The sequence below is a fragment of the Hyperolius riggenbachi genome, chromosome 3 (assembly GCF_040937935.1).
Source record: "Hyperolius riggenbachi isolate aHypRig1 chromosome 3, aHypRig1.pri, whole genome shotgun sequence".
Classification (NCBI taxonomy): domain Eukaryota; kingdom Metazoa; phylum Chordata; class Amphibia; order Anura; family Hyperoliidae; genus Hyperolius; species Hyperolius riggenbachi.
Genome location: NC_090648.1, coordinates 51,140,255 through 51,167,706, shown reverse-complemented (window position 1 = coordinate 51,167,706; position 27,452 = coordinate 51,140,255). Strand labels below are relative to the sequence as shown.

The 27,452-nt window shown below is 46.1% G+C and overlaps 1 protein-coding gene across 1 annotated transcript; it reads right to left on the bottom strand.

The window, feature by feature from the left end:
- Positions 1–2,595: 2,595 nt before the first annotated feature.
- Positions 2,596–26,773, bottom strand: ARRB2 (arrestin beta 2). The gene is made up of 8 exons (XM_068272147.1): positions 26,642–26,773; positions 23,990–24,074; positions 16,120–16,192; positions 13,869–14,006; positions 13,701–13,784; positions 11,919–11,992; positions 9,803–9,857; positions 2,596–4,094 (listed from the first exon to the last, which is right to left on the bottom strand). Exons 1-8 carry the CDS (start codon positions 26,684–26,686, stop codon positions 3,998–4,000), a joined length of 651 nt encoding a protein of 216 aa, XP_068128248.1. The 5' UTR covers positions 26,687–26,773; the 3' UTR covers positions 2,596–3,997.
- Between the last annotated feature and the right edge of the window lie 679 nt (positions 26,774–27,452).

The window sequence follows — 27,452 nt, the reverse complement described above, 5'->3', positions numbered from 1 at the left end:
GGACTGAGTCGGCCACTTACATACCTGATATTTAACTCTTTCAGGCAGAGAAAGAAAAAAAGGAACACAGCATAGTTATGTGTGCTAGGCACTGTGCATACACATGTCTATCTCATGTCACATGTCAGTTCGGGTATCCTTTACAATGTATAGCAGCGGCGAGTGGGGAGGCAGAAGATCAGCAGGACAGCCAGGCAACTGGTATAATTTCTTAAAAGGAAATACTGTAAATAGGGCAGCCTCCATTTACCTCTCACTTCAGCATCTCTATAAAGTGAACCCAAACTTAAGAGATATTGAATCTGACATACCGGACATTTCGGGGTGATTAAAGCCTTGTTTTGCCGCAGGATAGCAGTGTTTCAGCTGGTCTATTAATGCTTAAAGGGGAACTCCAGCCTAAACAAACATACTGTCATCAAGTTACATTAGTTATGTTAATTAGAATAGATAGGTAATATAATCTCTTACCCACCCTGTTTTAAAAGAACAGGCAAATGTTTGTGATTCATGGGGGCAGCCATCTTTTTGGTTGAAAGGAGGTGACAAGGAGCAGAAGACACAGTTCCAACTGTCCTGTGTCCTGATTACCCCTCCCAGCTGCACACGCTAGGCTTCAAATGTCAAATTCAAAATGTAAAAAAAAATAATAAAAAAAAAAATGCACCAAAACAGCAGAAAGAGAACAACATCAGAAATCCCATCATGCTTTGCACAGCATCAGGGGAAAAAAAGCCCGGGTTTTCTTCTGTGCAGCTAAAAGTGAGGCTTGTATAAGAGAAACAAAGTTCTGATGCTGTGAAACTGTTAAAGAAACACCAGGCCTTCCCAGTGCTGCCGAGTCGATTTTTAGTCCGGAGGTTCACTTTAAGAAGACTGTCTGAAAAAAAGGGGCATTTTAAGAGGCTACAGATTCTCTTTAATAACGTTAGTTATTAGACTGTTCTTCTGATCTTTTTTTGGATGTTGTAGCAATAAGCCAAACAGTTTGCGTAAGCAGCAACACACAATAGCAGCATACAGCGGATGTTTGAGTTGGTGCTCCCCTTAATATTGGTTTTGTTCTGTCGGCCTGAATCAGGAACAGATATCGGCACACTTGCAAATGTCTGTTCCTGATTGAGGCCGACAGTCGGCAAAACATGTCGAACTATATAGACATCACCTACTGACCAGCTCAAGTGTATGTGAATTTAGAAATGACCCTTTGGACTCGGATCCTGACACTAATATTAATATTTGATAGACAGTACAAAGATAAAAAAATATAGAAAAATCTATAACAAGTAACTTGTCTATATATCTTATCTAAAGTTTAGATAGTTTAATCAGCAAATCTAGCTGCAAACAGCTTCAAAAGTTTATGATTATTTATTCCTGTGATACAATGAGGGCAGCCATGTTCTGTTTCTCAGTGTCACAGGCTGAGAACTGGAGATGCTATCAGCTTGCCTGTGTGTAAATTCACTCCCCTCTGCCTCTGAAATCAATGGCTAGTAACCTCCTCCTGCTGTCCAGACTGAGCTCTCATAAGCCCTTGCTAGTGCCAAGGCACTGTGAAAATCTGTGGGCGAGGAGTGTTTAGTTTATAGGGAATTAGAGTATTAAAACAAAACAAAAAAAGTATTTGGCTTGAAGAGAACCCAAGGTGGGTTCTAAAAATCCAATTAGCATACAGAGGCTGGATCTGCATATACTACGAAGCCTGTTGCTATACTGTTTTCCCCTAGCCCCCCTCTGCTGTCCCCCATAAATCAATTGCCGTGCTGGCAACGCAGCGTGTCACCAACCGGCTGTTTACATGTAAAGTGTCAGTCTGCTACTCCCCCGCCTCCTCCATTGTGCCATCGCCAGCACGGCGATTGATTTATGGGGACAGCAGAGGGGGCCTGGGGGGAAACCGTATAGCAACAGAGGCTGGGTATTATATGCAGACCCAGCCTCTGTATGCTAATTGGATTCTTAGAACCCACCTCGGTTTCTCTTTAACCTCCCTAGCGTTCTGGACGAGCTGAGCTCGTCCAGAGACGCTAGAGGGCACCGCTCAGGCCCCGCTGGACCGATTGATAATTTTTTTTTCAAACACGCAGCTAGCACTTTTCTAGCTGCGTGTTTGCCCCGATCGCCGCCGCTCCGCTGCCCCCCCCCCGCAGACCCAGGCTGCGCTTTGGGGTGGATCAGGAGTCCCAGTGACGTCACGACGTCGATGACGTCACTCCGGTCGTCGCCATGGCGACGGGGGAAGCCCTAAAGGAAATACCGTTCAGAACAGGATCTCCTTATGGGCGTGATCGCCGGCGGCACTCAGAAGGGTGGGAGAAGAGAGAGAGGAGGAAGGGGAAAATCATGTAGCTAGCTACATGATAAGAAGAAAAACAAAAGTTGGGCAAAAAACCCCTCCGCGGGAATTGAAACGCCCAGCAGGTTAAGGAATGCCCTATAAACTATATGAAAGGAACACAATTATGCAATGAGTAAAAGTTACTCTCGGATCCACTTTAAGCAGATTTGTGTATGAACTGTATATACCGTGACCATTACCGCATGATATGGTTTAGAACAGTGTGTATAAGAAACAAAGAAAGACCACAGTCATACACCAGGATTTTATTGTTAACCCTCACATTATAATATCTGTAGCAAAAAAAAAAAAAAAAAATTGATAAAAAATAAAGCGTTTTTCTTAAAACTTGGAGCTTTTTGAACAACACAGAAAGATCATTTTTACATCCAAAAAGACAAAATATATTACGAATAAAGGCAAAAAAAAAAAAAAAAAAAAAAAAAAAAAAAAAAAGAGGGGACAGAGAGGGGAGTACGCCTGTCACCTGTTTGTGCAAGGGGAGGACACCATAATGGCCCACCTGGGAAATTTCACATATCAGCAAAGTGTGCCCCTTCCCCAGAGGAGCCAGTGACAGGTCTAAGCTTGTCCTGTTGGTAGGCAGAACAAGAGATGTTGGCAGTTCAAAGACTCCCTGAGACCATGGCAACCCCAGTGCCCCTCCATCAGCAGTAACTGAAGCGTCACATCCATTTTTTCCTTTTATCGCTCAGCCACGTGTGTAAAAAAAAAAAAAAAAATTAAAACTCCAGTAAAATCACAAAAATGTGTCTCATTAACTGGCCTTGAGATCCTTTCACCCCGAGGATCTGCTGAGAGATCCCTCCCCCGAGGAACTGCTGTGCGATTCCCTCCCCTGCAGGATCTGCTGTTCCATACCTGCAGACCCAGTTTATTCACAGCTGTTAATGTGCCCTACAAAAAAAAAGAAAAGAAAAAAGAAAGGGGCAGGGGAAAGCACAGTGTGGCAGTGCAGTATGTGGTGTACGTTGTGTACCGGTCCACCTGGGGAGCTTAGCGACAAAAGGAAAAAAAATAAATGGAGATAAGAAAAAACAAAAAATATAAGTGCGTAAAAGTAAAAATGGTCAATGCACAAAACCGGAGTGCAGCTTGAATGCACGCAGGTCACTCCAGCACACGGGGTGACGGTACACGTGGGGTAGCCACGTTTGATCTGGTGAATACGTATTTTGCAACCACGATAAGTTTGATCGCCTTATATACACAAATGTCGAGCCCCCGAGTGTACACAGTGTGTGAATGTCCCCAAAGGTCCTGTCATAAATACAACCCCTATACTGAGTGTAGGTATATCATTATGCTGACGGGTTTCCAATACACATATAGACACAGTCAAGTATATGTAGGTGTACACGTATGATGTCACAATACAGGGTACTCCGACATATACTGCAAGATCTGCTGCAGTGCCTGTGCAGGGTCTGTGTGTGCATGCTGTACTGGCCCCACCCACTGCGTTACGCGTCACTAAGTACACACACATATACACTGACTGCCCATTGGTTACACATTGTATGCATGTGTATACAGTTGTGTGCGTTCTGCACTCAAATGGGAACAAGATCCACTTGTGGCAAATAAAAGGGGTGAAGTCTCCAGTGGCAAGGGGCAGAGCCTCCACGAGCAAGGCTAGCAGTAGGCCTCATCATCTTCCTTGTCATCTTTCAGCCCCTTCAGTCGCAGACGAGCGAAATCTTCGAAGACAATATCGTCATCCTGAGGATAACTGAAGAGAGAACAGAATATATTTTGCTATTAATAATTTCTTAATCTCGCTTAAGAAAATCTACAAAACGCGTTAAAAAATATTAAAAAAACGTAAATTCATACGTTGAGAGGTTTTTAGAGTTTATTTTTGAAAGCAATTTAAAGCTCCTACACCAACATCAGGCAGTCCGCAGAGAAACTTGGCGTTGGGTGAAGAAATGGTTAGCAGACAACAACATTAACATTTTGGAGTGGCCCAGCCAGAGTCCTGACTTAAATCCAATTGAAAATCTGTGGAGGGCACTAAAGATCAGGGTGATGGTAAATCTTTCCAACCTGAAAGATTGAGCTCATTGCTCAACCACCTAAGGACCGGGCTGTTTGCTGATCTGTGCTGCGTGGGCTCTCCAGCCCACAGCACAGATCAGCAGTGAGGCAGGGCAACCAGACTCCCCCCCCCCCCTTTTTCCCCCCTAGGGGGATGACCTGCTGTGGGGGGGGGGGTCTGATCGCCCGCCCTCCCCTCCTTCTGATGGGCGGCACAGGACTGTGATCCGTCCTGCGCTGCCTCTGATAGGCTTCAGCCTATCAGATGTTATCAGATGCCGGCGATCCCCGATCAGAGGCCGTGGATCGCCGATCTCCTTTACGGCGCTGCTGCGCAGCAGTGCCGTATGATGTAAACAGCGGTGATTTCTTCCCCGCATGTTTACAATTAGTCTGCAAGCCGCGATCGGAGGCTCGTGGGCTGTTCACGGAGACACCCTCCATGAACAGACATGGAAAGGCCGCTCGTACGAGCGGCCGTTTCCATGTAATTCCACTTACGACCTGCCGCCACCTATCGGCGTCAGGCGGTCATTAAGTGGTTAAGATGAATGGGCAAAAATACCTGTGGAGACATGCAAAAAGCTGGTCTGCAATTCTAGGAAACGTTTGACTACTGTAATAGCCAATAAGCTTTTCTATTAGAAATATGTGATGTTAAACAGGGCGCTCTACAGTAGTTCACCTGTAAAAGTTCCTTTGTACTTAAAACCATAACATTTAAAAGGGAAGGTTCAAGCAAAATAAAAAAAAATGAATTTCACTTACCTGGGGCTTCTACCAGCCCCATGCAGCCATCCTGTGCCCTCGTAGTCACTCACTGCTGCTCCAGTCCCCCGCTGGCAGCATGGCGACCTCGGAGGTCGGCGGGACGCATTGCATACATTTTTACGCATTCCCGCTAGTGCAGGAACATTAAAGCCAATGGGTACCACATTAAAAATAAAAAAAAGGCAGATACTCACCTAAGGAGAGGGAAGGCTCGGTCCTTATAAGCCTTCCCTCTCCACTCCCGGTGCCCTCGGGGCTGCGCTGGCTCCCCCGTTCGCGTCCGCCACCGCAGGGACTTCGGAGGTCTTCGGGAGCACTCGGGCTTCCGAAGACGGGCCGCTCCATACTACACACGCGCGAGTGCGTCAGAGGGCGCTCGCGCATGCGTAGTATGGAGCGGCCCGTCTTCGGGAGCCCGAGTGCTCCCGAAAGCTCCCTTCGGCATGCGGAAGTGGCAGTATTTGACCGAACTGGTCGAATACTGCCACGGGGGATCCTGCGCAGGACTGGGCACCGGGAGAGGAGAGGGAAGGCTCATTCGGACCGAGCCTTCCCTCTCCTTAGGAGAGTATCTGACTTTTTTATTTTTAAATGGTAAACACTCACTTTAACATACATTTTTACGCGTTACTAGTTCAATGTGTACATTTTTACGCATTGAACCAGTAATGCGTAAAAATGTATGGGTTAATGTTCCTGCACTAGCGGGAATGTGTAAAAATGTACGCAATGCGGCCTGCTGCCAGCGGGGGACTGAAGCAGCAGTGAGTGACTACGAGGGCACAGGATGGCTGCATGGGGCTGGTAGAAGCCCCAGGTAAGTGAAATTCATTTTTTTTATTTTGCTTGGACATTCCCTTTAAACATAAAATTCCCAAAAAAGTCCATATGCAACGGTTTCCAGGCTCTTAAAGGCTACATAGAATGCAGAAAATCTTCCTGTGACATACAATAACCAGTATATGCTCACCAGATGTTAAGCTGCCTTTTCAGGATCAGATAATAGCGTTTCTGGCCCAGCCAGTGATCAAGATCTAGGTGCGTTCTGCCTCCTCTTGTGCCCTCAAACCATGGGAGCATAAAACAGAAAAACACTAAAATAGTGTGATACTGTTTGATAATAATGTGGCTATGTTGCTCATCAAAGCACCAGTGCTCCCAGATGTTACAAAAACACCACGTGCTCCTTCACCGTATACTCAATGAAGCCTCTCACCAAATGTCATGGCTGACCCAGCACAGGCCAGCAATCACGCTTCACAGAATGTCAATGTCCTCCAACATCAGTGTCCCTAAGACTCAAACTAACTAACTAACTCAAGCCCCTGATGAGTCATAGGACGAAACTAGTTGGGCGGAGCCTAGGGAGCGAGGGACGCCAAATGAGCTCAAGGAAACTATATGCGCATTTATATCGGACTTTTGCGAGTGCATTTCTTTTAATCGTTTTAATTAAATAAAAAAAAAAACGGTTTTACACTATGCTGGTCCCTGTTTGAGTCTTAGGGACACTGATGTTGGAGGACATTGACATTCTGTGAAGCGTGATTGCTGGCCTGTGCTGGGTCAAGCCATGACATTTGGTGAGAGGCTTCATTGAGTATACGGTGAAGGAGCACGTGGTGTTTTTGTAACATCTGGGAGCACTGGTGCTTTGATGAGCAACATAGCCACATTATTATCAAACAGTATCACACTATTTTAGTGCTTTTCTGTTTTATGCTCCCATGGTTTGAGGACACAAGAGGAGGCAGAACGCACCTAGGAGATCTTGACCACTGGCTGGGCCAGAAACGCTATTAGCTGATCCTGAAAAGGCAGCTTAAAGAGAACCCGAGGTGGGATTTAATTATGTTACTGGGGCACAGAGGCTGGTTGTGCACACAAAGACCAGCCTCTGTTGCCCCATGGTGTGCCTCCATGTCCCCCCTGCGCGCTGCTATACCCCCCCTGCAGTGCTGGCGAAAAGCAGCGCGTCGCCAGCACAATGGTTTACCTAAGCGCTGTCTGTCAGCACCGCGCCCCTGCATCGGCGCTACCCGCCCGTGTCCCTTCCCTCCCGCGGGCGGGTAGCGCCGATGCGGAGGAGGCGGGGGAGCGGCGCTGACTGACAGCGCAGAGGTAAACATTGTGCTGGCGACGCGTGGGGGGGGGGGGGGTATAGCGGCGCGCAGGGGGGACATGGAGGCACACCATGGGGCAACAGAGGCTGGTCTTAGTGTGCACAACCAGCCTCTGTGCCCCAGTAACATAATTAAATCCCATCTAGAGTTCTCTAACATCCGGTGAGCGTATACTGGTTATTGTATGTCACAGGAAGATTTTCTGCACTCTATGTAGCCTTTAACCTGCTGAGCGGTCTGGACGAGCTCAGCTCGTCCAACACCGCCGGAGGCTGCCGCTCAGGCCCTGCTGGGCCGATCTTAATGAAATAAAAAGCAGCACACGCAGCCGGCACTTTGCCAGCCGCGTGTGCTGCCTGATCGCCGCTGCAGCGCGGCGATCCGCCGCGTGCAGCGGCGAAAGAGGGTCCCCCCCAGCCGCCCGAGCCCCGCGTAGCCGGAACAAACAGTTCCGGCCAGCGCTAAGGGCTGGATCGGAGGCGGCTGACGTCAGGACGTCGGCTGACGTCCATGACGTCACTCCGCTCGTCGCCATGGCGACGAGGTAAGCGAAACACGGAAGGCCGCTCATTGCGGCCTTCCGTGTTACTTCTGGCCGCCGGAGGCGATCGGAAGAACGCCTCCGGAGCGCCCTCTAGTGGGCTTTCATGCAGCCAACTTTCAGTTGGCTGCATGGAATAGTTTTTTTTTTTATTTAAAAAAAACCCTCCCGCAGCCGTCCTGGCGATTTAATCAGAACGCCAGGGTGGTTAAGAGCCTGGAAACAGTTGCATGTGGACTTTTTTGGGACTTTTATACAGTATGTTGAAGTTAAAAGGAACTTTTACTGGTGAACTGTACTGTAGAGCTCCCTGTTTAACCTCACATATTTCTATTTAAAGTGACACACACTTAAATACAGGAGCGATCCAGATAGACAGTAGTCACACATTTTATTGTCAAGGTAATTGAGGAGCGCACATTATAGGTTATATTGTTTGAGAAGCTTTTCTATTGATTATTGAGAAGGGTATGAATAATTTTAGACTGGACGCTTTGTTCAAATGTAAATATAAGCTGAGAAATGTTTTTCTTCCACAATAATGCCTCTTGTACATCGTCTTATCTTTTTGGAGACACCCATGTCATTTACTGTTAAAAAAAAAAAAATTACTTGTTGGTTGAATAAAATTTGCCAGGGGCCAAGTCTACATTTGCCAGGGGTATGACTAATTATGGGCAGCACTGTATAGGGGTAGTACAGAGCTAGGAGAGGTTTTATTGTATGTTAAAGGAAACCTTATGTAAGTGGGAAAATGGAGGCTGACATTTTTAAGTTTTAAACAGTACCCGTTGTCTGGCTGTCCTGCTGACCTTCTGTCTCTAATACCTTTATTTATTTGTTGTATTTATAAAGCGCCAACATATTCCGCAGCGCTGGACATTAGTTTAGGCTACATACAATATTTAGGGGTGACAAACAGCAATATGACAATACAGGAATACAAGAAAACCACATCACACAGCACAGTACGAGTACAAGATAATGCTCAGTCACTGGATGGAGCATGGAGATTAGGCAAGTTGGGTTCATTCAGATGCATAGGATGGATGTACAGTAATGGAGGTGCATGATCAGGTAGGACACAAAAGGAGGAGGACCCTGCCCAAAGGCTTACAATCTATAGATTGGTCAGAAACCTCTGATCTGCATGCTTGATTCAGACATTACGGATGACAGAATAAATCAGCAAGACTATGGTTTAAAAGGAAATAAATATGGAAGCCTCCTATTCCTCTCGCTTCAGCTTCCCTTTAAATCAAACTGGGGAGCAGAAATTATTCTGAATGACTGGCCTGAAATTACAAACCCTCCTAGAACAGAGAACTTTCATAGTGTTGGCATTAGAATTCTGCATAATGAATTAGGAACATCCGAACTCCAGACCTCTGACCTGTCCGCTTGTTCGGCACTGAAATAGTTCGCTTGTGCTTCACGCAACGCTTCCTCCTCCAAACATAAAACATGCTGTGAAACGCAAGGAGGACGTGGACTGACTGTTTGTTCGCCGCAGAAGGGTGGTATTCCACAGTATTCCAAATCCAATCACCAACACCATTGGTAAACCAGCTGAGCCATCTAAGCAGACCAGGCAACATCGCTGATAGGATCACACTGACTGGGGGGGAATGTACCTCAACCAACCAACTAGCAGGCGTCACCAATATGGCCAATGTACTCCTTGCTGGAGGAGGTTTTACTTTTGTCACAGCCCGGCCCCCCGCTGACTGCCAATGTCACAGCCCGGCCCCCCGCTGACTGCCAATGTCACAGTCCGGCCCCCCCGCTGACTGCCAATGTCACAGCTCACCTCACTGCACCCACTGATGCTCAATTCCATTTAGCATGAAGCAGCACAGGGCCTGAAGAGGCAATCCAGCCATTCCACATAAGATGGTAAATGAGAGGAAGATAACTCCAACCTGCATGCAACACCCCACAAAACTAAATACACAGCGCACTTACTTGGTTTCAAATTCTATGAGATTTGTGTCAACAGGCACGTCTGTCTGAGGAAACTCTGGAAAGCAAAGAGATTCAAGTTATGCATAGGTTGTTTTTTTTTTTTTTTTTATAATACTTCATGTTCCACTGGCATAATCAATCATGTAACATGATGCTACAACTACTGGCAGTACCTGGCGAACGAACAAACTGTCGTCATGAACGTTAACCAGGCGCCACAAGGTACATTTAGAGCCTGCAGCACATCATGCATTTGTCAGCAGCCATTTTTCTTCCGGTCCTCAGAGGCTCTCGATCCCTCCGGTGAGACCGCCATTTGCCACATAACAGATGGCAATCTCACTATGGGATACAGTGCCACCTGGAGGACAGAAGTGAAAACTGCTGCGCTGGATGCTGTGAAGGTGAGAAATGTGCAGATGCTCTGCAGATCTCTTTGGCATGATTTCCCCCCCCCCCCCCCTCCTACTTTAAAGAGAACCCGAGGTGGGTTTGAAGATTATTATCTGCATACAGAGGCTGGATCTGTCTATACAGCCCAGCCTCTGTTGCTATCCCAAACCCCCCTAAGGTCCCCCTGCACTATGCAATCCCTCATAAATCACAGCCACGCTGCTGACAAACAGCTTGCCAGAGCTGGCTGTGTTTATCTCTATAGTGTCAGTCTGCTGCTCTCCCCACCTCCTGCAGAACTTCAGTCCCCGCCTGCATCCCTTCCCTCCCTGCTGATTGGAGGGAAGGGACGGGGGCAGGGACCAGAGCTATGCAGGAGGCGGGGGAGCAGCTGAGACTGACACTAAAGATGTAAACACAGCACGGCTGTGATTTATGAGGGATTGCAGAGTGCAGGGGGACCTTAGTGGGGTTTGGGATAGCAACAGAGGCTGGGTTGTATAGGCAGATCCAGCCTCTGTATGTAGATAACATTCTTTAAAACACACCTCGGGTTCTCTTTAAGGATCTAAAACAGGGCTGGGCAAACTAAGTGGCCCTGGCTGCATTCTGCAGACCACATTGCTTAAATTCCAACCTCCCTCCCGCCTTGCAGAATTGCGAGCGGGCAGGGCATTCTGTGTTGGAGACAAGTGCAAGACGTATGTGCAATAGGTTTGAGTCACTGGCGTCTAGTGAAATCATTGGCAATACTGTGTAACGGCAAGCCGCTACGGAGGATTTCCACAGAAAACACAATGGCAGAAATGTCTGAGGAAGGGGGGTTCTGACATTCTGCCCAGAGAACAGCCAGACACATTGCTACAGAGTGCTGTGCATGGCTCTGGTGTGATGAAATGCTTTCCAGATAAGAACAGGAGTAAAAAGCTAATTGCTTTTCTACGCGCTTTTGCTGAGCGATTTCTTTTTTTCACTTCCTGGTGTCAGAAAGTGAAATCTAACCCAGAAATTAATAAAAAACAATGTATTTATTCATAAAAGCGCTAGAGAACAATTGCTATACAAAGTGCTTTGCGATTTCCCATACTTCTGGGCTCCTCTTTATCCCTTTGTGCTCCCCTCCCTCCTTGTGGAGGTGAGTACATTGGCAACTAGTGGCTCTGCCACAGATAGGACCTTTGTTTCTCCACCTGCCTTCAGTGGTGCGTTGCCCTTTTTGCATCCTTCCTCAGTAAATAGAAGAAATGTGGGGTACTCACTAATTTTCCCATTAGATACTGCACCATTGGGGCTCACATTGTGTTCTTGTCTTTTTAGGGTGTTTGGTCATCCCTCCATTTGCATTTCCAATGGTGGAAGGCTGCATATTTGAGGTTGAATAAAGGCCCTTTATGCAATCTTCGCTAGTTTACAAGCACATTTTGCAGCGATTACAGGCAACAACAAAACATAACCGGTGATGTGGTGATAATGGGAGATCGCAAAACACAAAGCACAGCATTTGCTGTGATTTAAACACTCCCATTCATTCAACCCAAATCGCAAACAGGAAAAATGCAGCAAGCACTGGGTGTAAAACAGGGTCTGTACAAGGCAAGGTGATCACTATGTCAGTCATGGTGCCCTTACGAGCAACATAAACCGCATGTGCTTTGATTGTTGGTTCAGTGCATGCAGTATGGAAGGAGCCTCAGGGTATCCCATCCCTACAGCGGCCACTCACCTGATAAAAGCCTTTGTGCTGGCTCGGGGGGTTTGGGGTGCATTAGGACAAAAGGTAACTCCACAGCGACATCCCTGGAGAGGAGGAAGAAAGGCACAGGAAGTCAGTGAGCTTTACATCCTGTCAGCACAAAACGAATCAGTAACGCCCACATTTATTCCAAATGCCAAGCAAACATTTGTGGCATAATCACACAAGGTATTTAGGCTAGCTTTATACAATGCCAGAGTAACATCAGACTCAGTGCACCACCCCAGAGGTCTGTGGCAGTGCCAGGGAACAGAATGTACCTTTCTGTGGGATGAGTAGGAACACTGGCACTGCTCAAAAAAAAAAAATAAGACTCAGAACACACGCGGGTTAGTTTAGTGTGTTACAGAAATGCAATGGTCAGGCCCAGAAAGGCACATGTGATCATAGGAGAGCAAAGGTCTGCTCTGCATGGCCATTGGTCCACTGCCATCCATTCGGAGAGTGTTCTGGCAGAACTGGTCTAATTAGGTCCTCAAAGCCTATATAGTGTGAGGGTACAAAAGGGGAGGGAGAGAGTTTGGTACCGGTGATGGACCCAATGGTTAACGAGAAGTGCCATGACCCTTCTGAAAAGGTAATCTAGCCCACCAAGTGTGATGGCTTTTCTCGTTGTCCTCAGGGTCTACCCCGTTCCCTGTCCTCGTAACTCCCAAGCAGCTCAGAGTTATTCTGAAGCGCGCAGGCGTGATTTTGGTAGTGGAAGAAGTGTGTCGGTGTAAGCTTCGCAGTAGATGAACGATTGCTTCAGCTGCGCTCGTGTGGTTTGGAGCTTTCACCTGCGCAGTTCTCAGTCATGCGCCAATGCAGGATTTTGTGGAAATTCTGAAAAAGGTAACCTAGCACGCCATGGGCTTCATTTAACAGATTTTCTAATCAGGGGTACTTTAAAGAAAACCAGAGAGTTCAGAAAGTAAAGATTTGATACTTACCCAGGGCTTCCACCCGCCCCATAAACACGCAAGTCCCTCGCTGTCTGTCATTCAGCCGCGATCAGCCCTGGTAACCGGATCAGTTGCGTCAGTCCAGGTCTACTGTGCATGCACATGAGTGTCGCACATGCGCAGAAGACCCAGACTGGCCCCGACTGAGCCTGTTGCCGCGGCTGATCGCTTTTTTGTGTAGCAAATTACCGATATGGTTACAGTAAAGCTGTTACTGAACAGCTACTGTAACAAAACGCCTGGAAAACTGCTCTGATCTGGCGTTTTATCAAGCGTTTTGCGTTTTTTCTATACTGTACATTGGAAGCAGAAACACCTCCGAAATCCAAAAAATGCTGCAGCCCGGGAGTTTGTGTTTCAGCTAAAACCGACCCGCTCTGGTGCGCACCAGCCCATTGAAATACATTAGCCAAGCAGATTTACAGGCGGATGCGGCCCGCTCGGTGTGCACTGGGCCGAAGTCTTAGGTATCCGGTGAGTAGAAAGAAAATGTATTTATGCATGGCTCCATAAACATTTATGGTTGAACTCTGCAGGATTAGGGATGATCAGATATGCAAATTTTTCCAAGTTGATGCAAATTTATATGCAAACATATGCAGCTTGAAAATGGACCAATCAATTTAAACCTGGGCTTAAACTGATTGGTCCGTTTCCAAACTGCATATATTTGCATAATTTTGGAAAAATGTGCATCCCATTGATAATCCCTATTGCTGATCTCCTGGAAAAAGCTGAGTAACTTGAGCAGAGTATGCTTCCCAACTATTACATCACCACCATTGGATCACCCAAGGGCTTTACTCACCCTCCACGTGACACCACCAGCTTCACTTTCACTCTGTAGGAAACAAGAATACCCAGAACCTCCTTACTGGATCCTTCCTTCACACTGCAAGACAAGAGGAGACACCGGAGTCACACCAGAGCTACATCACCAAGCCCTCATGATACACATACATGACGGGACACATACATGGTGCTGGAGGCCAGATTGGTATCCTCATGCTTCAGCTTCCCGTCCAGGGCCAGACCTCGCTTCTCCCGGTTACTGGACAGGAGAGGGGTCAGAGTGTAAACTTTACAGAAGGTCGAGCTGGAGGCCACCTGGTCACTGCAGACATAAGGAGACATAGGTTAGAAGATAGGGACGGGGAGAGCAGAGAGAGGTGTGTGCGTATGTATATATGGGTGTGTTTGTGTCAAACTTAGAAGTACAGAAGATGCAGCAAGGAAGAGAACAGAAAGAAATACACCTGACAGGGAGGAAAGAAAAGAGCATAAGCATAAGTCATTAATAAGTCAGTGACAGTTGCACATGTATGCATACCACTGAACATCACAATACTTTTGGAAATTTTTATTTTTAATATAGCTTGTGTGCAAAATCATCTACTTGCTGCTGGCTAAAAAAAAAATAAAAATAAAAAACAAACAATTGAAGTAGATCTGCAACTGAAAAGATAACAAGGTCCAACTTTGTGACCACGCAGGACTCAGCATACGGTTGCACTGCACAGGGGTTATTGAGTTTGCACCTACACAGTAGCACTGAACCGCTCATGCACAGTGAAAATAAAAATGCGTGAGCTGTACCTCGCACCATGCAGTGCGGATGTACACTCAGGGGGGCGGGGCCATGGGGAATCTTCGAAGTCAAAGATAGTTTAGCGGGCGCCAGCAGAGGAACTAAGAGATGGAGAAAGACCGGGGAGGTTTCTGGAGGATCCAGAGGCTTCACCCTACTGAGGTAACTTAGGTAACTTTTTATTATAAATTATAATAAGTTACAGGCGTCCTTTAAAGTGTCCAGTGGAGCCCTGCATCAATTTGCGAAGCATTGTCAGTACTGTCTTCTTTTGTAGAGAAAAAAACACTTCATATAAAGCAGATAGACTGCTGTATTATTACAGACGTACAGCACCACAGAAAACGCTGGTGCCATGTAAAACAGGAAGTTCACACAGGTGCATGAAAAGTGAGGGAATATAGAAAATACTCCACACAGCTGGAGGAAGCAAAGCTGCATTTCTATAGGACAGGATTACCTTCTCCTGTCTTGAACTTTATGTAAAACTAGTTGACCTAAGCCCGTTTAAAAACTGGCTCTAGGTCTCTTCACGCCACCACCGCCAGTCAGCCTGCCTGCCCTGCGTCCTGTCCCAACAGCTGTCAGCGCTGACACAGGGACACTTGTATTTTATTATATAGGACTAGTAGACCTAAGCCTATTACAATAACAGGCTCTAGGCCTCCCTCATAACCCCTCTCCCCTCCCTGTGACCGCCGCATGTCAGCGCGCAGGCCAGAGGAGGACGCAGGAACACAGGGGATTTATTATATAGGATTAGTTATGTAAAATTGTGAGTTACTAAGAATCCCTAAAAAAAAAAAAAAAAAAAAAAAAAAGGGGGCAGAGTCACCAAAACCAGAGCAAGCCAGAGTACAGAAGATGCACACCGGCCAATCAGAATGCTGGATTCAAGCATCTTCTTTATGGTACACCAGCATTTCCTTACATCACGTTTAGCCTGCCCCAGCAGCAGCGATGGTCAATCAGATGCTTATTAACTCCAATGCCATGCAACATATGCAGCTGGGAAAGAAAACAACAAAGAAAAAACAGCCGCCTGCTGCATGTAATCTGTTTCTAGTTTTGTGATGCAGCTTAAAACTGGACCACTCAGGCTTATTGGCATATCACTGATCACCTCTCTGCAGAAGCAGCACAATGCAGCCATGGGAAAACAGCCCCGGAGAGGACAGGGATGACAGAGGGGTGGGCAGGGGTGATGGAAGGAGAGGGAAAGAGCTGTTACAAGACATGGAGGATTCTTTTACTAAAGCTGGAGGAAGGAAGGAAGGAAGGAAAGGGGAGAAAAAAAAATGTTTGCTAAAAGGTTACGCATTTAGTAGTTTTGCAACTAGTCATGTGCATATTTATTTATTGTATTTATAAAGCACCAACATATGTGCATACATCTACTGCTACAGTGTACCTGGACTCTTGCACAGGACAGAAGAAAAACAGGGAAATGCACCCTGTATGTATTTAGACAGTTTAGCCTGTCTAGCTCCCCCTCAGCTGAGCAATCAAACTGGTGATTAGTCACAAATGTGTCAGCTGGATGCCTTGGCAGAGCAGCTAATCTGTAAACATAGGATATTAACCCCATGTCTGCTTCTATGAAAGCAGGAAGTACACACACTGCAGAGGTCATACTCACTCATGTTCAGTCTGAGCCACGGGACACTTGTACTGCGCTGTACTGAACAGACAGATATCTGCGTATTGCCGGACTGCAAGGCAAAAACAGGTTACATGAAGAGACAACCAAAACAAAGGGAGCCGGTATGCATGAGGCGAGCCAGCATGAAAGTACACAGTTCACGTTGTAGATTCCAATTGGCTGAATAGTGAGGGCGTAATGTTATCACTACAACCCATTCAAAACCCAGCAGTTTGAGAGGGCCGCTGTGCAGCCAATCACATTGGCGGAATTTTCCTAGGGACTTTCACACTGACTCACCTAAACCATACAAGCGCCCCACCAAATCCACTTTTGATACATTTTTAAAGCAAAACATTTTTAGGCAAGACACACTTCAAGTAATTGTACTTGCATTGCTGCATATCAGGCAACACACACCGCAGCAATGTTATTCAAGTCGATGGGCTGCTCGCAGTTCTGGATTATTTTCTATGCTTTTTTTGTGCAAAATGCACAGTTTTAAAAGCTTTGCATATCACATGCATTTGTAATTCTGCTATATTTTATCCCCATTCCAACATCGGATCGTATAAAACAAGAAATCTGGCGTGGAAAACGTGAACCCAGCACAACGGAAATAAGAAAACCGCCCGCAATATTTCAAGAGTGTTCCCTGCCTTAAAGGGATACTGTAGGGGGGTCGGGGGAAAATGAGTTGAAGTTACCCGGGGCTTCTAATGGTCCCCCGCAGACATTCTGTGCCCGCGCAGCCACTCACCGATGCTCCGGCCCCGCCTCCGGGTCACTTCTGGAATTTCTGACTTTAAAGTCAGAAAACCACTGCGCCTGCATTGCCGTGTCCTCGCTCCCGCTGATGGCACCAGGAGCATACTGCGCAGACCAAAGACCATACCGGACTTGTGCAATACACTCCTGGTGACATTAGCGGGAGCGAGGACACGGCAATGCAGGCGCAGTGGTTTTCTGACTTTAAAGTCAGAAATTCCAGAAGTGAACGGGAGGCGGGGCCGGAGCATCGGTGAGTGGCTGCGCGGGCACAGGATGTCTGCGGGGGACCATTAGAAGCCCCGGGTAACTTCAACTCATTTTCCCCCGACCCCCCTACAGTATCCCTTTAACCACTTGAGGACTACAGTCTTTCTAACCCTTAAGGACCAGGCACTTTTTTTCCACTCAGACCACTGCAGCTTTCACGGTTTATTGCTCGCTCATACAACCTACCACCTAAATGAATTTTGGCTCCTTTTCTTGTCACTAATAAAGCTTTCTTTTGGTGCTATTTGATTGCTCCTGCGATTTTTACTTTTTATTATATTCATCAAAAAAGACATGAATTTTGGCAAAAAAATGATTTTTTTAACTTTCTGTGCTGACAATTTTCAAATAAAGTAAAATTTCTGTATACATGCAGCGCGAAAAATGTGGACAAACATGTTTTTGATAAAAAAAAACCCATTCAGTGTATATTTATTGGTTTGGGTAAAAGTTATAGCGTTTACAAACTATGGTGCAAAAAGTGAATTTTCCCATTTTCAAGCATCTCTGACTTTTCTGACCCCCTGTCATGTTTCATGAGGGGCTAGAATTCCAGGATAGTATAAATACCCCCCAAATGACCCCATTTTGGAAAGAAGACATCCCAAAGTATTCACTGAGAGGCATAGTGAGTTCATAGAAGATATTATTTTTTGTCACAAGTAAGCGGAAAATGACACTTTGTGACAAAAAAAAGAAAAAAAAAAAAAAGAATCCATTTCTTCTAACTTGCGACAAAAAAAAATGAAATCTGCCACGGACTCACCATGCCCCTCTCTGAATACCTTGAAGTGTCTACTTTCCAAAATGGGGTCATTTGTGGGGTGTGTTTACTGTCCTCGCATTTTGGGGGGTGCTAATTTGTAAGCACCCCTGTAAAGCCTAAAGGTGCTCATTGGACTTTGGGCCCCTTAGCGCAGTTAGACTGCAAAAAAGTGCCACACATGTGGTATTGCCGTACTCAAGAGAAGTAGTAGAATGTGTTTTGGGGTGTATTTTTACACATACCCATGCTGGGTGGGAGAAATCTCTCTGTAAATGACAATTTTTTCATTTTTTTTTTTACACACAATTGTCCATTTACAGAGTTATTTCTCCCACCCAGCATGGGTATGTGTAAAAATACACCCCAAAACACATTGTACTACTTCTCCCGAGTACGGCGATACCACATGTGTGGCACTTTTTTGCACCCTAACTGCGCTAAAGGGCCCAAAGTCCAATGAGTACCTTTAGGATTTCACAAGTCATTTTGCGGAATTTGATTTCCAGACTACTCCTCACGGTTTAGGGCCCCTAAAATGCCAGGGCAGTATAGGAACCCCACAAATGACCCCATTTTAGAAAGAAGACACCCCAAGGTATTCCGTTAGGAGTATGGTGAGTTCATAGAAGTTTTTATTTTTTGTCAAAAGTTAGCGGAAAATTGATTTTTATTGTTTTTTTCACAAAGTGTCATTTTCCACTAACTTGTGACAAAAAATAAAATCTTCTATGAACTCACCATACTCCTAACGGAATACCTTGAGGTGTCTTCTTTCTAAAATGGGGTCATTTGTGGGGTTCCTATACTGCCCTGGCATTTTAGGGGCCCTAAACCGTGAGGAGTAGTCTGGAAATCAAATTCCGCAAAATGACTTGTGAAATCCTAAAGGTACTCATTGGACTTTGGGCCCTTTAGCGCAGTTAGGGTGCAAAAAAGTGCCACACATGTGGTATCGCCGTACTCGGGAGAAGTAGTACAATGTGTTTTGGGGTGTATTTTTACACATACCCATGCTGGGTGGGAGAAATAACTCTGTAAATGGACAATTGTGTGTAAAAAAATCAAAAGATTGTCATTTACAGAGGTATTTCTCCCACCCAGCATGGGTATGTGTAAAAATACACCCCAAAACACATTGTACTACTTCTCCCGAGTATGGCAATACCACATGTGTGGCACTTTTTTGCACCCTAACTGCGCTAAAGGGCCCAAAGTCCAATGAGTACCTTTAGGATTTCACAGGTCATTTTGCGAAATTTGATTTCCAGACTACTCCTCACGGTTTAGGGCCCCTAAAATGCCAGTTCAGTATAGGAACCCCACAAATGACCCCATTTTAGAAAGAAGACACCCCAAGGTATTCCGTTAGGAGTATGGTGAGTTCATAGAAGATTTTATTTTTTGTCACAAGTTAGTGGAAAATGACACTTTGTGAAAAAAACAATAAAAATCAATTTTCCGCTAACTTTTGACAAAAAATAAAATCTTCTATGAACTCACCATACTCCTAACGGAATACCTTTGGGTGTCTTCTTTCTAGAATGGGGTCATTTGTGGGGTTACTATACTGCCCTGGCATTTTAGGGGCCCTAAACCGTGATGAGTAGTCTTGAAACCAAATGTCGCAAAATGACCTGTGAAATCCTAAAGGTACTCATTGGACTTTGGGCCCCTTAGCGTACTTAGGGTGTAAAAAAGTGCCACACATGTGGTACCGCCGTACTCAGGAGAAGTAGTATAATGTGTTTTGGGGTGTATTTTTACACATACCCATGCTAAGTGGGAGAAATATCTCTGTAAATGACAATTGTTTGATTTGTTTTACACACAATTGACCATTTACATAGAAATTTCTCCCACCCAGCATGGGTATGTGTAAAAATACACCCCAAAACACATTATACTACTTTTCCTGAGTACGGCGGTACCACATGTGTGACACTTTTTTGCAGCCTAGGTGCGCTAAGGGGCCCAACGTCCTATTCACGGGTCATTTTGAGGCATTTGTTTTCTAGACTACTCCTCGCGGTTTAGGGCCCCTAAAATGCCAGGGCAGTATAGGAACCCCACAAGTGACCCCATTTTAGAAAGAAGACACCCCAAGGTATTCCGTTAGGTGTATGGCGAGTTCATAGAAGATTTTATTTTTTGTCACAAGTTAGCGGAAAATGAAACTTTGTGAAAAAAAACCAATAAAAAATCAATTTCCGCTAACTTTTGACAAAAAATAAAATCTATGAACTCGTCATACACCTAACAGAATACCTTGGGGTGTCTTTTTTTCTAAAATGGGGTCACTTGTGGGGTTCCTATACCGCCCTGGCATTTTACGGGCCCAAAACCGTGAGTAGTCTGGAAACCAAATGTCTCAAAATGACTGTTCAGGGGTATAAGCATCTGCAAATTTTGATGACAGGTGGTCTATGAGGGGGCGAATTTTGTGGAACCGGTCATAAGCAGGGTGGCCTTTTAGATGACAGGTTGTATTGGGCCTGATCTGATGGATAGGAGTGCTAGGGGGGTGACAGGAGGTGATTGATGGGTGGTTAGAGGGGAAAATAGATGCAATCAATGCACTGGGGAGGTGATCGGAAGGGGGTCTGAGGGGGATCTGAGGGTTTGGCCGAGTGATCAGGAGCCCACACGGGGCAAATTAGGGCCTGATCTGATGGGTAGGTGTGCTAGGGGGTGACAGGAGGTGATTGATGGGTGTCTCAAGGTGTGATTAGAGGGGGGAATAGATGCAAGCAATGCACTGGCGAGGTGATCAGGGCTGGGGTCTGAGGGAATTCTGAGGGTGTGGGCGGGTGATTGAGTGCCCTAGGGGCAGATAGGGGTCTAATCTGATAGGTAGCAGTGACAGGGGGTGATTGATGGGTAATTAGTGGGTGTTTAGGGTAGAGAACAGATGTGAACACTGCACTTGGGAGGTGATCGGACGTCGGATCTGCGGGCGATCTATTGGTGTGGGTGGGTGTTCAGTTTGCCCGCAAGGGGCAGGTTAGGGGCTGATTGATGGGTGGCAGTGACAGGGGGTGATTGATGGGTGGCAGTGACAGGGGGTGATTGATGGGTGATTGACAGGTGATTGACAGGTGATCAGTGGGTTATTACAGGGAAGGACAGATGTAAATAATGCCCTGGCGAATTGATAAGGGGGGGTCTGAGGGCAATCTGAGCGTGTAGGCGGGTGATTGGGTGCCCGCAAGGGGCAGATTAGGGTCTGATCTGATGGGTAACAGTGACAGGTGGTGATAGGGGGTGATTGATGGGTGATTGATGGGTAATTAGTGAGTGTTTAGAGGAGAGAATAGATGGAAACACTGCGCTTGGGTGGTGATCTGATGTCGGATCTGCGGGCGATCTATTGGTGTGGGTGGGTGATCAGTTTGCCCGCAAGGGGCAGGTTAGGGGCTGATTGTTGGGTGGCAGTGACAGGGGGTGATTGATGGGTGATAGGTGATTGGCAGGTGATTGACAGGTGATCAGTGGGTTATTACAGGGAAGAACAGATGTAATTAATGCACTGGCGAATTGATAAGGGGGGGGTCAGAGGGCAATCTGAGCGTGTTGGCGGGTGATTGGATGCCCGCAAGGGGCAGATTAGGGTCTGATCTGATAGGTAAAAGTGACAGGTGGTGATAGGGGGTGATTGATGGGTGATTGATGGGTAATTAGTGGGTGTTTAGAGGAGAGAATAGATGTAAACAATGGATTTGGGAGGTGATCTGATGTCGGATCTGCGGGCGATCTATTGGTGTGGGTGGGTGATCAGTTTGCCCGCAAGGGGCAGGTTAGGGGCTGATTGTTGGGTGGCAGTGACAGGGGGTGATTGATGGGTGATAGGTGATTGGCAGGTGATTGACAGGTGATCAGTGGGTTATTACATGGAAGGACAGATGTAATTAATGCACTGGTGAATTGATAAGGGGGGGGGGGGGGGTCTGAGGGCAATCTGAGCGTGTGGGCGGGTGATTGGGTGCCCGCAAGGGGCAGCTTAGGGTCTGATCTGATAGGTAACAGTGACAGGTGGTGATAGGGGGTGATTGATGGGTGATTGATGGGTAATTAGTGGGTGTTTAGAGGAGAGAATAGATGTAAACAATGGATTTGGGAGGTGATCTGATGTCGGATCTGCGGGCGATCTATTGGTGTGGGTGGGTGATCAGATTGCCCGCAAGGGGCAGGTTAGGGGCTGATTGTTGGGTGGCAGTGACAGGGGGTGATTGATGGGTGATTGATGGGTGATTGACGGGTTATCAGGGAAGATAGATGCATACAGTACACAGGGGGGGGGTCTGGGGGGGGGGGGGTCTGGGGAGAATCTGAGGGGTGGGGGGGTGATCAGGAGGGGGCAGGGGGCAGGGGGGGGATATAAAAAAAAAATAGCGTTGACAGATAGTGACAGGGAGTGATTGATGGGTTATTAGGGGGGTGATTGGGTGCAAACAGGGGTCTGGGGGGTGGGCAGGGGGGGTCTGAGGGGTGCTGTGGGCGATCAGTGGGCGGGGGGGGGGGGGCAGATCAGTGTGTTTGGGTGCAGACTAGGGTGGCTGCAGCCTGCCCTGGTGGTCCCTCGGACACTGGGACCACCAGGGCAGGAGGCAGCCTGTATAATACACTTTGTATACATTACAAAGTGTATTATACACTTTGTATGCGGCGATCGCGGGGTTAACATCCCGCCGGCGCTTCCGTACGGCCGGTGGGATGTTACGGCGGGTGGGCGGAGCCAGTTGCCGGGGGAAGCGCGCGTCATCAATGACGCGATCGCTCCCCCGGCATGCCTAAAGGACGCGCCGCCTGAAGGCGTATTGCGGTCCTTTAGGCGTCCACTTTGCCGCCGCCCATGGGCTGTGGGCGGTCGGCAAGTGGTTAAAGTGGACTGTGCCCAAAATTAAAAAAAAAAAAAAAAACTTCTCAAATAACGAACTTCCCCTTAAAGTGAACCAGAGAGGAAGCACCCTCATGTATTTCGCCATATATATCAGTGGGAACATAGGAAAGAAAAAAAAAAAAAAAAAAAAACACCTACCCTCCCTGCTCTCTGTTTCATCCTTCACTGCTCAGCCTGCTTGTTATCAGCCCTAATAAAATCCCTGACGGAGCATTCAGTCTGACTTTGCTCAGGAATCATTATAGCTGAGTCTATCTTTTCTGACGTCCTTTCAAGCCCAAACCTGCCCCCTTCTGGCTTTGGTAGAATGACTCAGCTATGATTCCTGAGCAAAGCCAGAGTGAATGCTCAGTCGGGGAATTTATCAGTGCTGATTAGAAGCAGGCTGAGCAGTGAAGGATGAAACAGAGAGCAGGGTAGGTGTTTTCTCTAATGTTCCCACTGATATATATGATAAAATACATGAGGGTGCTTAGTCTCTGCTTCACTTTAAGGCCTGAGACCCAATTAAAGACAAGGAAAAAAAAAAATTAAAAAAAAAAACACACTAGAAATCACTGTTCAAATACCTTTAGAAAAAAATGCTAGCAAAAAAGTTGAGCTACTGGCGATTGCAAGTGGGTCCCAGGCCTAAGGGAGGTTCATGAAGTGTGTGAGCTTTGGTGGGTTACAGAATGCATTTACTTACCTATGGTGGGGGGGATGCTCAATAGCCCAGTTTATATACAGAGCTCCATTTTCTATGTCTCTATGCTGCAGGTTCCCGCAGAGCTGTACTATTTCGCTGCCAGATGCAATGCATGCTGGGAGATGTAACCACATCAATGGGAACTGCACCTCCCAGCATGCACTGCGAGTCCCCAGCATACATTGCAGCAGGCAGGAACAAAGGATATCACCAAAGGAATGTCAACCTGTGGCACGGGACACAGAAAATGGAGGTTACCATATTTGGGGGGGGGGGGGGGGGGGGGGGGGGGGCTATAGAGCAGCAGGTAAGTGAATGCCTGCTGCACCCCAAAAGCTCACACAATTAGGTTAGTTTGAAAAACCTTCTGCACTTGGGATACTATACTGTGACAATTGAGCCTGCATCATCCACATCTTTCAGAAATGAAAAACCCGCTTGCTACAGTGGTAGTGCCACTCTTGCATGGTTGGCTTACCGGACACCTTTACCCTCTTGACGGTTTTGCTGGAGTTGTTGGTCACATGGACGTTTACACTGATCGGCTCTCCATGGTAATAAAGCTGAGGGGAGAGGAAAGTGATACGATGAGGATCAATGTCACATTGCCACAGAAACCTTCACGCATAAAGAACACATTCCCATCATAGGCAGTTACTGGCAGATAGCAGCTAAATACTGGGCTCCCTACAGTATACAGCAGACAACAGATCACCCCTGGGTTTAATCATACATACCTGTGCATCACGTGAGAGGAATCTGGGCTGCTGTGTGCTTTACACCATAGGGAGCCTGCAGTATTTATATACAGCACACATCTTCCACAGCACTGTACAAAATATATTGTCTTGGCACTAACTGTCCCTCAGAGGGGCTCACAGTCTAATCCCTACCACAGGCATGTGTCATAAAACATCTCGCATCCGACCTTTTCTCACTCAAGACAACTAACAATCCATGCTCTTGTAATAATCTTGTCTGGACTGCTGCAACATACTACTTTGTGGACTACCTTCTAACAGACTGGCCCCGCTCCAGTCGGTACTGAACTCAGCTGCTCGTCTCATTCATCTTTCTTCTCAATCTTCCTCTGCTGACCCTCTCTGGTCAGTTAGCAGCCAGTGAGGAGCTTGACAGAGGATCCAGTTCAAACTCCTAATCTACAAAGCTCTGCACAATCTCTCTCCCCAGTACATCTCACTAATTTCCAGATACCAACCCAATCGCAATCTCAGATCTGCACATGATCTTCTGTTGTCCTGCTCTAGAATTACCTCCTCACATTCACAAGACTTCACACGCGCTTCACCACTCCTCTGGAATGCCCTCCACCAAGACATCTGTCACTTGCCAACCTTTGTTACCTTTAAACGCCCTCTAAAAACTCATTTGTTACAAGCATATTCGCTACCCTGGGCCACTTCCCTTTGTCCTAAGACCAAAATGCACTCCTACTAGGTATCCTAAAACACACTGCCTCTATACATTTGTTTTATACTACCTCATCTCTTGTACCCCCCCCCCCCCCCCCCCCCCATTCCCTTTAGATTGTAAGCTCGCAAGGGCAGGACTCTCCCCCTTTTGAGTCTTGAAATTATTTATACATTTTATTCATGTTACCTTTATCACAGTCATTACCAATTCTGTATTTTGTATTGTTTTTGTATTGTCACGAATTATTGTGTACACCATGTTTGTTTCTTACTTTGTACAGCGCCACAGAATATGTTGGCGCTTTATAAATCAATAATAAATAAGTCTATGTATGTATTGTGTAGTCTACGTATCGTAGTCTAGGGCCAATTTTTTTTTAAGCCAAAAATAAAGGTTTGTTGAAAGAATTCTTCATATACAAGGTAATAGCAAAATACAGGATTCAGTCATACAGGCAATATAGCAACAACAATGTATATCCATTCATATAAAAGGGCAACGGAGATCTACATAAATGAAACAAATACATAGATAAATCAAAAGCTATGTACATATTATTGTCTTAGCATATTCAGAAATGAACTGTGGACACAGGGTATTCATAATACAGTTTAAGAAACGGTCTAGGGCCAATTTAGGGGAAGCCAATTACCTCATCTGTATGTTAGGGGATGTGTGAGGAAACAGGAGTGCCCAGAAGAAACACATATAACACTATACAGATAGTGCACTGGCTGGGATTTCAGCACTGCAACTATGCCACTGTGCTGCCTGGTGAAATCCACAATTCGCCACACATGAATCTGCAGTGCTGCTATCCTTATAACTACATCACTAACATAACTATGTGTGACTATCTTGTATTTGTAATCACCACCCTGTACCAACCAATTCACTTAGGGCTGTGCAAGATGCCGCTTAGTAAAAAGGTATTCACCACTGAACATCCGACACTCCAATAAAACTCACCATTTAAAAAGGAACTATACTAAAAACGGCTTATTTTTACAATCTTCTTTTATATAGATTTAGCCAGTGTTTGCCCATTGTGAAATCTTTCATCTCCCCGATTTACATTCTGAAATGGTGGTGACTCTCTTTAGGTGATCTGTACAGACTGTTCATTACTGAAAGTTCTATACACAGAGGGAGATACTGGTTGCTTGGCAGTTGGAAAGCCGTTATTTCCCACAATGCAATGAGGTTCACAGACAGGAAACGGTCATGACATCACACTGCGGGAGGGGTTTTACTACAGTATAAGCCATACAGACCTCCCCTGATCATCTATTTGAGAAAAAGGTGAAGATTTTCCATTGGAAATGGGGCATCAGCTACTGATTGGAATGAAGTTCTATCCTGGGTTACAGTTCCTCTCTAAATCATTAAAAATGACATAGGTGAAAACACTAGTAGAGCTGGGATGTGGGGCTATGGTTTAGGCCTCATGCCATACAGCCTGGCTATGGATTTCATTGCAGTGGTACCAGATGTTCTGTGGTGAATCTCTGGTGAAGACCTGTTGGTACATGCGTGAATTCCAAGGCACGCTGTACAGTATATACATAGAGCGTGCCCTTTGTATGTACATATGTATATGTATAACATATATATGTGATTTGAACCCTGAGCTAATCTTTGACTTTGCTGGAGGATATTATAAGTAATGGATGACAGCTTTAGGTTGGTATGGTACCTCCTTGTCTAGAGAGGCCTCCAGATGTAACGACCGGTCAGACATCAAGAAGCTTCTGGTGGTCTCTGCTATGGGTTGGGGTCCGGACTTCTCTGGAGCAAACTGGACCTTCCTGATGACCAGACGCACGGAGTTCCTGCAACAAGAAAGAAAGTGCCCATTGGTGAAAGAAGCTCACAACACAGCCATGTATAGACCAGCCTCCCTGCTGTTCCCCCCCCCCCCCCCCCAATAGGTCATCTAGCCTCTGAAGATGTGGCATGCTCACCACAAAACACCTAAGGTAAGGGGGACTTGTTCACTGGTTTGGACCTGCGTATCAACGTTAAAGAGTAACTGTCAGGCTGCAAAAGCTAATTTAAACCTCTATTCTCCTGTGTTAAACAGTTTAGAAGGAAGCCAAAAAGGCAATACTGAAGTTAAAAATCTCTCTTACTTTTGATGTGTGCTGAACAGCAAGGATGTTAGACCCAAGCTCTTAAAGTGAACCGAGCACCTTTTTTTCACTCAGGACATTTCTATAGCACATGAAAAATGTATGCCGACTATCTGTTTCATTATTAAAATAAACTTTAATTTTACCTTGTATTTTACATTCAAAGTTGTTAAATTGGCCTGTTTGAGCAGACCTGCCGACCGTCCCCATCCGCAGAAAGTTCAGTAACCTCTAATTGTTTTATTGCGCTAATTACCAAGAGATAAACCATGCCTTTCATCAGCAGAGGGTGAATAATTAGGAGTGTGTTTTCAAAGCATGGCTTTGAAAACACACTCATAATTATTCACCCTCTTTGCTGATGAAAGGCATGGT

Excerpts from the sequence above, each read along its gene's own strand:
- ARRB2 (XM_068272147.1), bottom strand. The coding sequence starts at position 26,686 with ATGTCTGACCGGTCGTTACATCTGGAGGCCTCTCTAGACAAGGAG. Across the intron at positions 24,075-26,641 it reads AGGCCTCTCTAGACAAGGAG|CTTTATTACCATGGAGAGCC; the intron begins GTACCATACCAA and ends CTCTCCCCTCAG. Across the intron at positions 9,858-11,918 it reads AGCACAAAGGCTTTTATCAG|AGTTTCCTCAGACAGACGTG; the intron begins GTGAGTGGCCGC and ends TTTGCTTTCCAG.